Source organism: Erpetoichthys calabaricus, chromosome 1 (assembly GCF_900747795.2).
Source record: "Erpetoichthys calabaricus chromosome 1, fErpCal1.3, whole genome shotgun sequence".
NCBI lineage: Eukaryota > Metazoa > Chordata > Cladistia > Polypteriformes > Polypteridae > Erpetoichthys > Erpetoichthys calabaricus.
The window spans coordinates 156,624,111-156,643,680 of NC_041394.2; the positions used below are offsets into that span (position 1 = coordinate 156,624,111).

At 38.5% G+C, this 19,570-nt stretch overlaps 1 protein-coding gene across 1 annotated transcript in view; it reads right to left on the reverse strand.

Annotated features, from left to right (window-relative positions):
* The window catches only part of wee2 (WEE2 oocyte meiosis inhibiting kinase), a 112,703-nt gene that overhangs the window by 13,123 nt on the left and 80,010 nt on the right, over positions 1-19,570 (reverse strand). The window contains exons 9-10 of the mRNA XM_028807900.2: positions 17,113-17,198; positions 1,736-1,906 (exon numbers count right to left, since the gene is read on the reverse strand). Coding sequence (XP_028663733.2) covers positions 1,736-1,906; positions 17,113-17,198 — 257 coding nt within the window. The remainder of the gene's footprint in view (positions 1-1,735; positions 1,907-17,112; positions 17,199-19,570) is intronic.

Genomic DNA, 19,570 nt, shown 5'->3' on the forward strand with positions numbered 1-19,570 from the left:
GACAAAATGGGGCTTAAATGGGACAAGCTATGTGGAGTTACAACAGATGGGGCTCTAGCAATGTCAGGCGAGCACAAAGGAATGGCATCTATGGTGTGCACCAAGATGCAAGAGTGTGGAAGTGAGGCTGTTAAAATGCACTGAATCATCCACCAAAAAGCCCGATGTGCCAAGACAGTTCAGCTTGGTGATGTGATGAACACTGTTGGAAAAACTGTCAACATAATTTGAGCACAAGAGCTCTAACAGAGAATTTCAAGCTTTCCTATCTGATGTCGATGCTGAATACAGGGACCTCCTCTGCCATTCTGATGTGCGCTGGCTAAGCCGCAGCTCTGTGCTTCAGCAGTTTTATTCCCTGCCATCAGAAATCAACCAGTTTTTGAAAGAGAAGGACTGACCCTCTATGGTTGGCAAACCCAGCTTTTTTAGTTGATCTTATTGAACATCTGAACACACTGAAGAGAGCCTACAAGGTAAAGTCCAGCTTGTGCCACAACTTTATGTGCAAATGAAAGCATTTTGTGTGAAGTTCTGTCCCTAAGTTACAACTACATAACTTTAATGTTGTACACTTCCCCACACTGCCCAAAATCATATGTGCTTTTCCAGAGGCCAAGCTTTAAGCTAAAAAGGGGAAATGTGTCTGTGATCACATCACTCATGACAGAATTCAGTCAGTGCTTCCAAGATTTTTCTCTCATTGAGAAAGAATTCAAGATGTTCTCGATTCCCTTCCTGATGGATGCAGAAGTGGAAGACCGTCTGCAATTAGAACTTATTGAAATGCAGTGTGATTCTCTGAAGAATCAACATCAACGTCTCTCCCTATCTGACTTCTAACAGAGCGTGGAAAAGGCCAAGTTTCCTCTGTTGAGATGCCATGCAAAAAAAATGATCAGTCTGTTCAGCTCAACATACATATGTGAGCAAACGTTCTCTGTTAAATCTGAACAAAAGCAGATTGAGAACCAAAATGAATGACAGCCATCTCTGTGCTGTCCTTCGCATTTCAATCACCCAACTTACTCCTGACCTGTAACCCATTCTTCAGTCCAAATCTCAGCATCACTGTTCCCACAGAGTGCATCATTGTTCCCATTATAGGCAAGTAAAAAATATATTACACAGTATTCATGTGTTAATAAGCCATATTACTTAATTCAGCCAATATAAAGTTAGTAACATTTTCTAACAAGCATTAGTTGCTATGTTAACAACTTCAATAACTTATTTGCATAACAAGGTTGAAATATACCCATCCCTTTCCCCCTTTAAACAGGGCTGTGAAGGGGGATCAATATCCTGACTAAGAAACAATCTGAGGATACTTATGAAAATAAGCTACCAACTCTTTTTGTAATACAATAATTGAAACCCATTAATGGAAAGCTGTGATGCTGTTTTTTCTTTTAAGCATATTCAATTATGAAGCATATTTTTACCTACACTTGATTGATTTTACTAACTTAATACACTGAAGGTTAGGCAGTATACCTCACCTCTAGTGGGTGGCCCAGCCCTTCATATATTTTTCTGTATGTGGCCCTCAGTGAAAAGTTCGGACGCCCCTGACCTAGGCCAACCCAAGTATCTAAACATGGATTCAGCGAAAAGTATATGCACACAGATAATACTGTTACATATACCACAACTGTGATAGTTTCTTACTATATTTGAAATAAATGTACAGCTATACCACACAATACTAGCTTTAAAAGTTGAAATCAATTACCTTTAACAGGTTAAGGAAATCCAAGGAAATATCCTGTGGAATTGAAGGAAGGTTTCCCTTACGCAGGTGGTGCCATTCTTCACCATTCTTTGGTAGCGATTTTGCTCCACCCGCTAGAACAATTGTCAAACCAAGTGCAAAAATGTCAGCTTTAGGAAGGTAAGTGTAATCCTGCAGATAAAACAGGGAAATCCAGGTGAAATTTCCAAATAAATAAATATTTGGATAAATAAAAATTTTGGGCTTCAGGGTATCAAATGCATAGTGAGATTATAAAATTAACAGAGTGAGAGAAAGACTTTACTTTCATAACAGATGGTCAGTATGAGACTAAGTCCTAATGTTATACATGAGAAAGGTGAACAAACAAAAGTGTCTTTCCTTAATTTTTATTTTCAAATTAAGTTCGTGTAATTTATACTGGAAATAATATCCAAGTTTTTTGGTTTATTTCTGCTAAAATAAAAGGCAACATCTAACATACTCCTCTGGTTTGCATGTTTCAAATAAAGGTTTATTAAATAAAAGATCAACTCTACTGCTGTATAAAAACAATACACTGAAAAATGGTCTCCTCACCAACAGAGAAATAGGTATTGCTCAGCATAAATTTACCCCATAACACAAAGATATACATCAATCAGCCACAACCTAAAAATAGGGTTATCAGTGCCCAAGGCTAATGTACCAGTGAACCTTGGGTGCCCATGAGCCTGTCACTGGTTAACCAGTTCTTCCTCTGACCACTTTTCGTAGGTACTAACCTCTACATAGAGGGAACATTCCATAAGACCTGAAATTTTGGAAATACTCTGATCCAGCCATCTAGCCAACACAAGGAGGCCCTTGTTAAAGTTGCTCAGATTCTTGAACTTGCCCAGTTTTCTGCTTCCAATACATCATCCTTTAAGAACCAACTGTTCACTTGCTGCCTCATATATCCTACCCCTTAACAAGTAACATTGTAACATATTGTTATTCAATTCATCTGTCAGTGGTTTTAATATTGTGGCCAATTCACGTATAATTATATATTTAATATGGAAACTCGCATGATATCGACCTGTTCCAGTACACAAAGAATATCCACACATTAAAGATACATAATTAACTCTGTAATACATACAGAATTGCAATTTAAATATGTTTCAGTTGCATTATATACAGTATTGGGTATTGAATTTCAAAATTGAGTACTACATCAAGTTTGAAATTTTGGTATCATGATAGTGTGCCAAATATTTCCAAGTGTGTTTTTGCTGGCCCAGATACTAGAAAACAAACTACTGATTTAATTATGCAATGAACAAATAAACTTGGTATCATTCAAAAAAGTAATTTAAGTTTTAATGCAACAAAGATGCAAATTATAAAGAAAATATTAAACAATTTATTACTTATGTTTAAGAAATTGGGTTACAATAAAGTCTCAGATTTCACTTTTTGGATTTGCACTGAAAATCCTGGGAGTGGTAAATGCTGAATATCATTTACAATTACAGTAGAACCTCTGGTCACGAACGTTTCTGAACACATACAAATCGCGTTATGATCAAAAAGTTTGCCAAAATTTTACATCTGTTCACGACCACATGCTCAAGTAGCAAACAAAAACACTGGCGGCCAGTTTCCCTACGCGCCAATGATTTCCCATTCTCCGTTTGCCATTTTCTTTTGTTCGCGTATACAGGGCCTAACAAAGCAGCTGATGTTGCAAAAGGAGTTACAATGTTAAACAAGCAGTGCTGGAAGAGGTGGAAAAACTGTTGCTAGTGTGGTTGAATAAGAAGCAACTTGAAGGGGATATCGTAAGCGAGGTGATCATATGCGAGAAAGCCAGGAAGATTCAAGGCGATTTGCTGAAAAAAAAATCCTTCTTCGAGTGGTGAAGGTGAGGAATTTAAAGTGAGTAGAGGATGGTTTGAAAAGTTTCGCAAGAGAAGTGGCATTTAATTTTTTTTCCCTGTACTTAAAACTCATAAAAAAAAAAAAAAAAAAAGTTTACAGCTAGCGGTCCGTAAGGGTCTAGCACGAACTCTTACAATGTTAGTTTTCTCTGTTGTTCGAAGTTTTCAGTGTTATTCAATGTTTTTACATTTAGTTTACTATTACACTGTGCATTCTATGGTATAATTATTTTTGTGCTTAAAATATGTATACATATTTACATATAGTTCGTACAGTCTGGAACGGATTAATTGTATTTACATACAATCTTATGGAGAAATTACATTCGGGTCGCGACCAAATTGGGTCACGACCAGAGTTTTGGAACGAATTATGGTTGTGACAAGAGGTACCACTGTATTTGGCTGACACCTTTATCCAAGAAAACTTACAACATTTATGATACAACTACAGACCTACCAGGTAAAAAGTGCACAAACAGGCCACCAAACAAATCTAGATCCAAAAAAAAAAAAAAAAGTGACAAATCTACACAAGTTATTTGCAAGTCAATTAATGTGTATTGTTGTTTACATACGTTTAAAAATGAGATTAACTGAATATTTAAACTTTAATTGCTTAGAAACATCATATATATGGAAAAATTGTGTAACTTAAATGTTGATGAAATATCAATTTTGTACTTAAATGTGATGCAATGGAAATATACTGATTATGTTTTATAGTTTATGAAAGAAAAAAAATATTTAAAACTAAAACAATTTGTATTCAACTTTGTGGACCTGCGATAGTCATTTCAATGTGTCTTTTAATTAACCTTTAATTATTCTGAATTATCAAAAGGACATCCAAATTGTATAGAAGTGAGCTGCTATAACAAATAAAGACAGCATAGTGAAGATTCTTCTGTGTGTCTGGAGAAAGCCGACCAGGAACAGAATAAAGCATTGCTTACACCAGACCTGCAAGTACAGGTACACTACTTTGATTCCAACAACTATTAATTGTAACTTGGTAGTTATGACAAAGCCAGGTAATGTATTATGGTATTGGTGTAACTGTACCTAAAAGGGTAAAGTTTTACCTGTTAAATTACTTTTTAAATCCAGTAAGAATGTGCAAAAACTGGTGGGAAAGGATTAAGCCAGTGTAAATGAAAACCATGGTGCAGGTAAACAGAAGCTTCATAAGCAGCTAAAGAATGTATCCATCCTAATCTCTAAAAAAAGTAAAACATCAGCATTCATAAGTTATGTGCATTTTCAACTACGCTTTCCTAATTGTATGTTTGTGGTATTTATTAATGTTTTTTGCTGATATACACACACTCGCACATATACACACACACACAGTGCCCTCTATAATGTTTAAAAAAAAAAAAAAATTGAACAATTCAGACATGATTTAAGTGCACATTGCAAACTTTAAAGGTATTAGCATATATTTTGGTCATAACGTGTATTTTACAACACTTCTTATGTCTAGTACCCCCATTTCAGGGCACCATAATATTTGGGACATTGCAACAGTAGGATTATTAATACAGTCATTCTGCTTGCACACAGTATATCCATCTTCTATTATCCTTGCATTAGAAATGACCCAAACATTGAATGATACAATAGCTGCATTTGGATCACAACGGAGAAAAGCGGAAGTGTTTATTGTACGATTTATGATCCCTATTCATTAATTGTACAAATGTCAAATTTCTGCCAAATTTGCTAGGAAGCGAAACAGAGGTCCCTAAATCAATCTAGATTAACCTGGCATCCCTCTTTGTGGGCACCCTGAGGGCTGTTTTAATTAATTACTAGCACTGTGGAAGGCAAAACTGACTTCATTAAGTTAAGTGAAATGCTTTTTGACAGGTATATATTTTCAAAATCTTTTTTCTCAGCAGCCCAAGAGGCTGCACTCTTTAGCAAATACAGTAAGATGCAAGACTGTCCATGTGGAGACAGGTCAGCAGTAAAAATCATTGAATGATCCAAGTAGGATTTTCTGACCACTCTGGATTTTGTTCACATATCTAAATTGTCCACAGCACACCTGCAACTTTGGCTAGAGTGGTGAAGGCCCCTGACAGGGGTTGAAAGCTCAGGAATAAAAAAAAAAAAACTACTTTTGATACGTGATTCATTTTCTCCCTTTGTGGATCTCCAGCTGCAAATATATTATTATATATATATATATATATATATTAATATTACATTCACGGCATTCGTACTCTGAATCACAATCTGATTGTATGGGTGGTTACCTACCAGGTAACGCTTGTGGTTGGTCAGCAAGTCGGCTAACATCCACCATGGTGCCCTCTTTCAGTTGCGAGAAGCAGATCATAGAATGGTTGAAATAGTTTACTATCAAATAATGCAAAGAGTAAGCGACACGTGTTTTGCTCTAATTCTGGGCACATCAGGCGTACACACTCGCTGCACTCCACTTTCGGGAATCGAACCTCGGATGTCAGCGCTAGAGGCCGACTTGCTGACCAACCACAATCGTTACCTGGTAAGTAACCACCAATACAATCAGACTGTGATTCAGACTATGAATGCCGTGAATGTAATTACCCCGATCTACATGCTGTCAAATGAACGAACCACACGCCGTGGCGCAACGTTAGGGGCTTCGCCTCACTTTTTCCACATTTTGTTGTTACAGCCTTATTCCAAAATGGATTAAGTTCATTTTTTCCATCAGAATTCTACACACAACACCCCATAATGACAACATGAAAAATGTTTGAGATTTTTGCAAATTTATTAAAAATAAAAAAAACTGAGAAAGCACATGTACATAAGTATTCACAGCCTTTGCCATGAAGCTCAAAATTGAGTTCAGGTGCATCCTGTTTCCCCTGATCATCCCTGAGATGTTTCTGCAGCTTAATTGGAGTCAACCTGTGATAAATTCAGTTGATTGGACAGGATTTGGAAAGGCACACACCTTTCTATATAAGGTCCCACAGTTGACAGTTCATGTCAGAGCACAAACCAAGCATGAAGTCAAAAGAATTGTCTGTAGACCTCTGAGACAGGATTGTCTTGAGGCACAAATCCGGGGAAGGTTACAGAAAAATTTCTGCTGCTTTGAAGGTCCCAATGAGCACAGTGGCGTCCATCATCTGTAAGTGGAAGAAGTTCGAAACCACCAGGACTCTTCCTAGAGCTGGCCGGCCATCTAAACTGAGCGATCGGGGGAGAAGGGCCTTAGTCAGGGAGGTGACCCAAGAACCCAATGGTCACTCTGTCAGAGCTCCAGAGGTCCTCTGTGGAGAGAGGAGAACCTTCCAGAAGGCCAACCATCTCTGCAGCAATCCACCAATCAGGCCTGTATGGTACAGTGGCCAGATGGAAGCCACTCCTTTGTAAAAGGCACATGGTAGCCTGCCTGGAGTTTGCCAAAAGGCACCTGAAGGACTCTCAGACCATGAGAAAGAAAATTCTCTGGTTTGATGAGACAAAGATTGAACTCTTTGGTGTGAATGCCAGGCATCACGTTTGGAGAAAACCAGGCACCACTCATCACCAGGTCTATACCATCCCTACAGTGAAGCATGGTGGTGGCAGCAGCATGTTGTGGGGATGTTTTTCATGGGCAGGGACTGGGAGACTAGTCAGGATAAAGAGAAAGATGACTGCAGCAATGTACAGAGACATCCTGGATGAAAACCTGCTCCAGAGTGCTCTTGACCTCAGACTGGGGCGACAGTTCATTTTTCAGTAGGACAACGACCCTAAGCACACAGCCAAGATATCAAAGGAGTGGCTTCAGGACAACTCTGTGAATGTCCTTGAGTGGCCCAGCCAGAGCCCAGACTTGAATCCGATTGAACATCTCTGGAGAGATCTTAAAATGGCTGTGCACCGACGCTTCCCATCCAACCTGATGGAGCTTGAAAGGTGCTGCAATGAGGAATGGGTGAAACTGGCCACGGATAGGTGTGCCAAGCTTGTGACATCATATTCAAGAAGACTTGAGGCTGTAATTGCTGCCAAAGGTGCATCGACAAAGTATTGAGCAAAGGCTGTGAATACTTGTGTACATGTGATTTCTCAGTTTTTTTATTTTTAATAAATTTGCAAAAACCTCAAGTAAACTTTTTTCACGTTGTCATTATGGGGTGTTGTGTGCAGAATTCAGAGGAAAAAAATGAATTTAATCCATTTTGGAATAAGGCTGTAACATAACAAAATGTGGAAAAAGTGATGCGCTGTGAATACTTTCCGGAGGCACTGTGCATGTGTGTGTGTATATTATTATATACACACACACACACACACACAGTGGATCCTTGACTTACGAACTCAATTCGTTCACGAGGGCTGGTTGTAACTCAAGTTGGTTTTAAGTCAAGACTATTTTTCCCCATAAGAAATAATGGAAATGCCCTTAATGTGTTCCAAGCCGCCCACAGCAACACTTAACTTTTTTTTAATAGAAAAGGGTTGTATAATGTGCATAATTTACCAAAAACACCAATAATTTTTCTAATGTACTAACCAAAAAGTTATAAAAAGTGCCTAGCCTACCAGAAACAACAATTTCATACTGTACTCACCATTTAAGTTGACATCTTTGGCTTGCAGGAAGGAAGGAGGAGGAGAATGAAATGGAAGGTGGTTATTGTTTGGAAGGAGTTTCCTTATACAAATCTTTTCTTTGTAAAATTGTCAAGATGGTGGATTTCGACATGCTGTACATATTAGCGAGATCGGTCACACGAACGCCACTCATATTTCCACACAATTTCCTTCTTTGTTTTGATTGTGATCGCTTTCTTTACCTTCTCTTCCTTCCTTAGCAATTATCGAAATAAATTCTATAAATCACTGCACTGACCAAAGTTACATCCAGAAACATATGTATCTGGGCTCCGACTGACGCTTACAAACGCTCTCGGCTGTTTGTTTACAATCGCACAAGCGGATACACGTGACCGCATTCAGGTCGTAACGCAAAACAAATTTTGGTCATAAAGCAAGTTGTTCGCATGTCAGTACGAGACACGTGTTTCGCCCTAATTCTGGGCTCATCAGGCGTACACACTCACTGCACCCTCTCTCAGGAATCGAACCTCGGATGCTCAGTGCTAGAGGCGAAGCCCCTAACGTTGCGCCACGGCGTGTGGTTCATTCATTTGACAGCATGTAGATCGGGGTAATTACATTCATGGCATTCGTAGTCTGAATCACAATCTGATGAGCCCAGAATTAGGGTGAAACATGAGTCGCGTACTCTTTGCATTATGTGACAATAAAACTATTTTCAACCACTCAATGATCTGCTTCTCGCAACTGAAAGAGGGCACTGTGGTGGATGTTAGCCGACTTGCTGACTAACCACAAGCGTTACCTGGTAGGTAACAACCCATACAATCAGATTGTAATTCAGACTACGAATGCCACAGACAGACATATAATATTTTATATATATATATATATATATATATATATATATTAAATATTCTGCTGCTCTTTACTTAATAGGACACACATTGTTTTGAGGAAGGTCTACAGAAAAAGCAAAGTGTACAAAAATGATATGCCTATAATAGGGGAGATCATGAGATTGCTAGTTTACATTTTACCAAGAAAAATGTAATCTGATTTATCTCTTTGTGCCTAAGGAAAAAAAACATTTTCTAGTGTAAAGGTAATATGTTTACAGCCTATCCATGTACAATCTGGATACAATTGCCTAGTGTAATGGGAGTTTAGAATTTTGACAATTTATTAATTGCCATTTAAGAATGATCTTAAGGCTGAAGGGAAGAAACAGCTTTGACAGTAAGCACACATAAAATTAAGTATTATACAGAGGTTTGCAGTTCTTATGGGAAAAGATTAATAAGAATAAATTCTGCATTTCAGGTTCTCCGCTGTAAACCTACTTTTGCCCACCCCTAGGATGGATTAGGGATGAATGGATAGAGCAAAAACTGAAAAAAAGAGGTTTTGTAAGTGGAGTTGTTAAGAATTCGTCCTCCACTAATAAGTACAGTTGTGGTTTATGTTACAAACCATGCAAGGACATTTTATGTTCTATGCCCCTATGTCCCAGGAGGAAATTCTGCAGTGGAAAAGGTAGAATGAGTTGTTGAGCCTGTGGAAAAGCATTTTTATATATATATATATATATATATATATATATATATATATATATATATATATACACACACACACACACAGTGATCCCTCGCTATATCGCGCTTCGTCTTTCGCGGCTTCACTCCATCGCGGATTTTAAATGTAAGCATATGTGAATATACAGTATATCGCGGATTTTTCACTGCTTCGCGGATGTCTGCGGTCTACAGTACGTGTGCTTCCTCAGTTGATTTGCCCATTTGAATTCAAACAAGGGACGCATTTGAATTGAAACAAGGGACGCTATTGGCAGATGGCTGAGAAGCTACCCAATCAGAGCACGCGGTTAAGTTCCTGTGTGCTGCTGATTGGCTCAGCGACGGAGTGCTGCATTAACCAGGAAGTCTAATCTCACTCATTTTGCATTAACGTGCACAAGCGCCAACAGAAGATGCAAATGATTGCAGAAAAGGTAAAAGTTTTGGATATGTTGAAGGAAGCAAACAGCTACACCGCTGCAAGACACCATTACAGCATAAATGAGTCCACGATTCTTTTTATTTAAAAAGGAGGAAAAGCATACAAGATCTACGGCTGCAGTGTCTTTTAACCAGGGCGCAAAATGAGTTGCAAATGGACGTTTTAAGGCAGTAGTCTGGATGGAATCTGCTTTAGGGATATGGATTGAAGAGTGATGGAAGAAGAACAACGGCGGTGCTAAACAGTCGCCTGAAGAGGCTCCTTTAGAAGAGCTGTAATGCTATCCTTTGTTGTGCAGTAAAATTAAACTCATCGTTATCGAACAAGTCGTCGTGTCATTGTTGGTGAGTAACCATAATTAATTATTTACGTACAGTACTTATTACATGTACATAGTTTAGTGTCACTGTACACACATTTTACTGTATACAATTTTTCTTGCATTGTACGTATTTATTGCTGGTGGCCTGTCTGTCGTAATGGCTGTAACATATGTGATATCGTAGACGCTCGATATCTTTAAAATAATATTTAGGTTTTACTGTATGTAAACTGTGTTTACATACATAATTTCAACGAATCTTACCTAATATCTAAGAGAATACAAAGGGTTTATGCTGTATAATTGTGCGTGAAATGTTTATAATAGTGTGGGAGAGTTTATAAGGGCTTAAAATATATAAAAATAACCATATAAACATATGGTTTCTACTTCGCAGATTTTCTTATTTCGCGGGTGGCTCTGGAATGCAACCCCCGCGATGGAGGAGGGATTACTGTATGTGCATATATATATATATATATATATATATATATATATATATATATATATATATATATATATATATACACACACACACACAGTAATCCCTCACTTATCGCGGGATAACTGAATTTCCGCGAAGTAGGGACACTATATTTATTTAATTAACGTGTATTTGGTCGTTTTTAAACCCTCCCTGTATTGTTTACAACCCACCATTTACTCTATTAAAAACAGGGAGAACTGCTAAGCAATATGAAATCGGTAGATAAGTTTACACTTACTGTATAGCGAAGTACACGTAGCAGCTTGTAGGCGGTCATGACGTCGTCGACCTTGTTGCAAAGATTCCTAAAGCAGATTCCATCCAGACTACTGCCTTATCACGTTCACTTGCAACTCGTTTTGCACCCTGGTTAAAGGACACTGCGGCCGTAGATCTTCGATTCTTTTTATTTAAAAAGGAGGAAAAGTATATATGTCCTGCAGCGGTGTAGCTGTTCCCTTCCTTCAACATATCCAAAACTTTTACCTTTTCTGCAATCATTTGCATCTTCTGTTGGTGCTTGGACACGGCCCCTGAAGCATTAGCACATTAATGATGAATGAGTGAGATGAGACTTCCTGGTTAATGCAACACTCCGTCACTGAGCCAATCAGCAGCACACAGGAACTTAACTGCCTGCTCTAATTGGGTAGCTTCTCAGCCATCCACCAATAGCATCTCTTGTATGAAATCAACTGGGCAAACCAACTGAGGAAGCAAGTAAAAAGACCCATTGTCCGCAGAAACCCGCGAAGCAGCGAAAAATCCACGTTATGAATTTAGATATGCTTACATATAAAATCCGCGAAGTCGTGAATCCGCGAAAAGTGAACCGCGAAGTAGCGAGGGATTACTGTATATTTTATATATATATATATATATATATATATATATATATATATATATATATATATATATATATATATATATATATATATATATATATATATGTGTGTATATATACATATATACATATACATTGTGTGCATGACAAAATTTCAGCGTTCATGGAAAGTAAGCTAGCTGCCGCAGAGAAAATGGGGAGCTGAATGCGGGTTCTTATCCCAAAAACATGGCAGAAAAAAAAAAAGGAAAATTGATCATTTTCACAGTGAATGGGAGGAAGAGTTCTTTTGCAGGGCGACGGCAAAGCGGCACAATGTGGAGAGAACACTTCACTACGTGTCACAAAAGCTACCATGCTAACTTCCCACCAGGCAGTGCGCTACAGGCAACAAAAGCCTGCGAGTTATAGGCAGCTTTGGTCAAGTAGCAGTCTTTTTTCACAAGAAGGCGAAAAACTCAAAAAGCAACCGGCCACATTTAGAGTTACACATTTTCTGATGAAGAAAGGCATTTTCAGATGGGGATGTTTTCAAAGAAGCAATGATGATAATTGCTAACACTGTACTTAAAGATGTGAAAAATGGAACCGATCTAATCTCCTCTCTCTCCGATGTCTAACTGGGGGCATCTACGATGGCTAGATGGGTGTCGGTTATGTCTGGTAACTTAGCCAATCAGCTGAACCGGGAGTTGGCGAAGTGCAGTTGGTTTAGCATCCAGTGCGACGAGTCTGTGGACAGCAGCAGTATAGCCCAGCTGTTGGTCTTTATCCGGATAGTGTTTGATGGTTTCTCCACAAAAGAAAAACTCCTGACACTACTACCACTAAAGATGACTACGAGGGGAGTTGACATTTATAACGCGGTGAAGGAGTTTTTCGTGCAGAAAAATGTTCCATTGGAAAAGCTGGTATCGGTGACTACAGACGGGGCTCCTGCTATGATCGGCCGACATACAGGTTTCATCGCTCACTGTAAAGGTGACCCAGACTTCCCAAAATTTCTGCATTACCACTGCATCATTCACCAGCAGGTGATATGTGCCAAAGTGATCGGCTTGGAGCACGTGATGACTCCTGTTGTGACAATCATAAACGGCATCTGCTCCAAAGTAAAACAGCACAGGATATTCAAGGTGCTATTGGAGGAGATGTCAGCTGAATATGGTGACCTGCTGCTACACACAGAAATCCGATGGCTCAGCAGAGGACGAGTTTTACTTTGTTTTTTGTCACTTTTGGGTGAAATCTAAGAGTTCATGCACTTCAAGGGCAAAGACCTCTCGCTGCTAGAGGACAAAGAGTGGACACTTGACCTTGCATTTTTAACGGACATTACTGGGAAACTAAACCAACTGAACTGCGAGCTGCAAGGCAAGGATAAGACTTGTTGATATGATAAGTACTTTAAATGCATTTAAAGCCAAGATGAACGTTTTCTCTCTGCATTTACAGAGAAAAAAGGTGCTGCACTTTCCCTCTGTGCAGTCGGTTCTGCAAGACAATGCTTATGCATCCAAGACATTTGACAAAGTTGCAGAAAAGTACTATCAAATCATTAACAGACTTGGGCAAGAGTTTGAGAACAGATTTCGTGACCTTGATCATCTCGAGCCATGTGTGTCATTTATTTCCAATCCTTTCATGAACATAACATGCATTGCTGAGCAGCAAAGTGCAACATTCAACTAGGATGCTGGACAAGTGGAGATCGAAATTGTAACACTGCAAAATGACCTCCACCTCAAAGCCTACCAGGCTGCACCAAACTTTTTGTGCCTTGTTGACACAGAAAAGTACAGTGGTGTATGCACAGCAGCTATGAAGGTTGCCAGCCTGTTTGGTTCAACTTATCTCTGTGAAATCAGCGTTTTCTGACATGCACTGATGCACATCTGCAAGACACACTCAAGAGTTGCAGTGTCAAGTTAAACACCAGAATACAATACACTGGTGAACAGCATGCAACCCCAGTCTTCCCACTGACAAAAGGCAAAGTTGAATTCAAATATTGAAGAATTCTGTTCCAATTCAAAAGTGTGTTCATGAAATGTAACATAATTGTATTAAAAATACTGCAGATTTGGTCATTAGTTCAAAATGTGACAAGATTTATTTAAAATTCTGGTGAGTTTTTTGTTAAACATCACATAATTGAGAACTTGTTCAAACGTGGTGCAACAAAGTTCATGATTTGTTAAAAGGGTTTGTTGGTGGTTAGTGAAAATGGGACATGGCAATTTCCTATGAAATGTTGTAGAAGTGATCATTCGTAAATTTAAACAATTGCTGAGATTAATATAAATAAAGTGTTGAATATTGATATTATCTGTTTCCCACCTTGTTAAGTCATTGTTGATAAAATCATAAACGTGATCAGTGTCTTCACATTGAGGAGTATTATTAATCATTAATAATAATATATAACTAAAGGTAACCTGAGCAAATTTGTTATTTAAGAGTGTTATCAAACTGGTAGCCGTTCGTATGGCTCAGTACCCATGAAGTAGCTCTCAGTTTCAAAAAGGTTGGTGACCCCTGAAATAGAGGCTTACATGCTGCACTCTGCCATTTTTCATTCTGAGAGGAGGCCACCTCCCTTGGCATCTCTTCACTGTTTCATCCACTGAGGCGGCCCAGCAATTTTTCCCTCCATTTAAAAGCCATGCAGTTCCAAAGGCCAAGCCAGAGATATTTCAAGGTGAATTGTAGTAACATTCCAAACTAGATTAATATAATTCAGTGACAGATGGTGAAACACCAATTCAGACTCTAGTGTAGATAGTTTGCTGATGACTGTCCAGCATATTAAAACATGTGTTTTCACTTATGAGTGTCATAAATGCCACTTTCCAACCTGGCGTCAGGGCCCCATTTACGAGCAACTTACAAGGATTATGAAAGTTAATCATATACTTCTGCATGTATATGCAGAGTATGACTTCTCTGGATGAAGAATCCTTTACTTCACATGTGAACGATTCTGTGAATTTTCTTTTGACATGTACATATTTGAAACACACCTTGAAAAGCACTGAGATTCCCATCCCTAATTTGCAGTCATATGTTTATAAATATCAGTTATGTGTATCAGAAACAGCCACTTGCAGCATTAGTAAAGTCTTGGCTATACTACTTTTAAATCAATTTAAATGGAACCTTGATTAAAAAAAAAATCAATTTCTATCAAAAACATGAAAATTTATAGGTAATTCCAATCTTTTGAACACTAGGGAAGGATGAAGAATGAAAAGTACAACAGATTCTGAATGCCTGAAATCTAACCTGTAATCCCAAGAGGGCCAACAAAAAAAACACAATACTTTACAACAGAACAGAACAATCCAGATAAGCCAAGGACACCAGCAAGTCAGACAGATCCTTCAAGAAGGGAGACTAGTGGAAGAGAAAGCAAACACTGGTAATATGTAATTTCTGGTAATTTTCAGGCTGTGACAAAGACTAGCGAGAAGGGAGAGTTATTTCTTCTAGGGGTCGTTAGCTCCCTAATTGGAATAAGTTCTTTTGTAATTGTGGTGTTTTAAGTAACCCAAAACTATATAGATATAATATGAAAAGGCGATACCTCTCCCATAGTGATACGAAGATAAATCAGATAAGAGAAAATAACTTCGCTTTCTTTAATGACGATTTATGCAGCATTACAAACGAGGAAGCCATAGTAAGACTTGTCAAGGTGGGATCTCGATGTATACAGTCTGCCATTTTTGTCGCTGCAATGGAAAGATTTTCAGGACAGATGATGTTATCACCCATCCGTCCATCGGCTTCAAGGTTTTTGACTGCTATCCAAGTCTCTTATACGGTTTTCTCCATGTGCAGGCCTTTATGTAGGTTCCAAACAAGGCAAGGAGAGGATTCAATTTCATCTTTAACATACAGAAATAGTACAATGCCCATTTTCATAGTTGTCCCCTTCTCTCTTCAAATGTTTGCCTAGCAGTTCTAAATACAGAGAGCTCCTGGCCTGTACATGTGAGTGGATTTATAAAATAATTTTTGTACAAAGCACAGTGACATTAAACTTATATTCTGATTACAAGAGTTCACCAAGAAAATCTGTCTGAAAGATTCAAGGAAAAACAGGCAAGATAAAGGTCACAAAATTTGTGTCATATAGCGAAACAGAATTTTTTGTTTTACTTTAAACAGTAGTTTTGGCAACTTCAAACATGGCTCCAAGTTAAGTTTAATCGGCTAAAGAAAAGGTTCTTGGAGTTAGAAAGGAAAAAACCACTTTGGATATTCAGATATCTTCCTCATGACAGATATATGTCCATTTAACCTGAAGTCAAAAATCGATAAGTTAGGCAAGCTAAGCAGACCTTGATTACAAAGAATGGTTACATTCCACAAACTTAGATGAACTCTTTTGACCGAGTGATGCAAGTTAACCATAGAGGAAGACCAATAAAAGGTGGCTGCTATTGGGGACTATGCCACAATCAAACTCCTAAGGATCTTGGGGTTAAAGAGATTACACTACAAAATGCATATCTCATTTTAACAGTACTGTTGCCTTCACTGCTCCAACTGCTGAATGTCAGCAACCAGGAATAGCCAACTGGTTGGAGACAAGGATATTGTTAATATTACACTCCCCTCCATGGGTAACCACTACTTAGGCATCCAGAACAATGCACAGTGCTAAGCTCAACAAGAAATGTCTGACTGTACAGATAGCAGTTCTAGTTCCCCACAACTATCTAGAAAACATGCACAATCATTACAGGTCTCTTTTGGACATTTTACAAATCAATAGCAGAATCACATTTAACAGAGCATTTTTAGACTTTAAGGTGGTACACAATAAATGTTGGTACGATCCTTAATGCTCTGACTCACACATCAATGGCACCTGAAGATGTGTAATTGTGGCCAAATGTTTATGGTCCGTTCTGCCTCTGAGCATACCAGATAAAGCCCAAAAAAAAAAAAAAATAGCTGTCAAGAATGCCAGCTAAATGCCAGAGAACAGGAAAGATCAGCAACAAGCCAGGCAACATTATGTAAAATTTTAATAATTTTCCTCAAGCTGTAATACATTTATACATTAATCAGTTTCTCTGCCCGGCCACATTCACTTCACACCAAAAATAGCAAGTCTAAGAACAGTAAAAACCTTGTAGAGAACTACTATTACATGGTTGTTTATTTCATCAGATAAGTATCCACATAGACCAAAAAATAAAACTACATAAAAAATGTATTTCCTACCTGCTGCAGAACTTCACTAGCCAAGAATCGGCAATCACCATCCTCAACATCATTACTAGAAGATGATGTCACATGACCAAGATCACCTGACAAAAGAAACATTTTAGATTGACTTTTGAAAAAGTGTCTCACAAGGTTGGGGACACATCTCATCATTTGGATATTTCCATATAAAGCAGCTTTTCCCCCCCCTTATGGGGAACAAAACACAATCAGATTAGCTATTTAAAAAGAATACAAGTTGTCAACTACAGCAAATGAAAGACAGATAATGGAAACTAAAAAAAAAAAAATTTAGATATTTTAAAATGACTTATTAGCAATTTCAGATATACTGTAACTGGGAGCAAGAGGTTTTGTAAGTTTAACAAGTTTAGCAACAAAAGACCTGGGGCCTCATGTATAACGCCGCGCGTAGAACTCACACTATAACATGGCGTAAGCACAAAAGCGGGAATGTGCGTACGCACAGAAAAATCCAGATGCAGGAATCTGTGCGTACGCAAACTTCCACGTTCTTCCGCTACATAAATCCCGATCCGCGTGAAAAGTAATGCACGTGCATGCACCTTTTGTCCCGCCCCAATTCCTCCCAGAATTACGCCTCTTTGAATATGCAAATCAATATAAATAGCCCTTAAGCTCAGCCTACTGTGAAAAGATAATGGGAAAAGCACAGGGGAAAAATATAAGAATTTCAGTGAATACCAAGTGGAGGCAAGGAAAAATGTACTATTTGTTGGTTTAAACAGTGGGATAATCAACAAAAGGAAGCTGATCGTGTGACAGAGTGTCAGAGAAACTCAAAAGCTCAAGGTCAGAAAGTCGCAAAGTGCCCGAAATAAAAGAAGTTGTCATATATCACAGTTGCCGTGAAAAGGAGAGTCGTAGCCCACCGTCTGAGTGTCCTATGAAAGCTTATTAGGGTACAGAGAAAAAAAAAAAAAAAAAAAAAGGCACACAGTGGGGAAAAAAAGCACGAAATATCAACTTTAATCTCGAAATTTCCACTTTAATCACAAAGATTATTTTGTCATTAAAGTAGAACATCATAAACTTCATCTTAAAATCGTTTATTTTACTAGTTTTTCAAATCCCATCGTAACTAAAGTAGCACGTTAAATGCTTTGTTTTGTATTTGATCTTCTGTGTGTGAATCACTACGTGCTTCTGTTCTCTCTTTCTCCGACAGGACACAGAATCCATTACATTGGTGATATTACAGCTCTCTGAATAATTAAAGTACTGAGGTGTATACGTGATATCTTTTTCATGATGATAGGAATAAAAGCATGTTATTTAACATGGGAACATGGTGGCGCAGTGATTGTTCATGTCTCACGCAAGAGGCTTGCTGCGCCATGTGCGACCTTCGATGAAATAATTTATTACAGAAATACCGTCTCTTTCAAACGTACTAACCCTTAATTCCTGTCCTCTTTCTCCATATACCCAATCGCCACACAATCAGCTCTGTAATAGATGTTAAGCCATCTGTAAGCCTAGAACGCCGATTCTTCAAAACATTTAAGGAACATAGAATAATTTAAACATGTACTACGAAGATATTTCAATCTTTGACACTGGGTGCCGCCAGTCTGCAAAACCGAGCGGAGAACTTGCGTATGCCAGGGTATGAGGTACCATGGAAATGTGCCCCAGGGGCCTCATGTATAAACAGTGCGTACGCACAGAAATGTTGCGTAAGAACGTTTCCATGTTCAAATCGCGATGTATAAAACTTAAACTTGGCATAAAGCCACGCACATTTCCACAGTAGCTCATACCCTGTCGTTCGCAAGTTCTGCGCTCGGTTTTGCAGAATGGCGGTACCCTGCGTCAAAGCAGTGCTACTGTTCCTGTGTGGTTACTTACCCTTTCTTTTTTTTTTAGATCCACATCCCTGACGTGGCTTTATAAATACACTGAAATTAACCGCATATTGTTTATTGGTTTAATGCATCTGATTATAATTAACCTGTAACAATATAAAAGGTCCACAGAATGGTCAAACTATTCTAAATACAATAGCTGCTTTAGTGTTGTTACTCTCACTGCACCTTCTTCAGCTGCTCCCGTTAGGGGTTGCCACAGCGGATCATCTTTTTCCATATTACACTCACTGCACCACTCGGAATATTTATATCACTGTATCTGAGTGGGGAAGCAGCTGCTGATCAGAAAGAGAATTATTGGTATACAGCATCTAGCACACGCTGCCTCAGCCATGCTGTCCATTGAACTGCTCTCACACGGCAAACGCTTCAGAACCTTTCCTGTATGAACCACGCGGTTCAGAAACAGTTCCATCCCAAGAGCTCTAAACGCACTCAATCAAGTGCTCCTAGTTGAACGCTTTCTACTTATAAGTACAATCACCTCACTGTAAACTTGCGATAGTTATAATATTGCACAACCTGTGCCACTTTATAAAGCGTATTTACATATGATAATATAA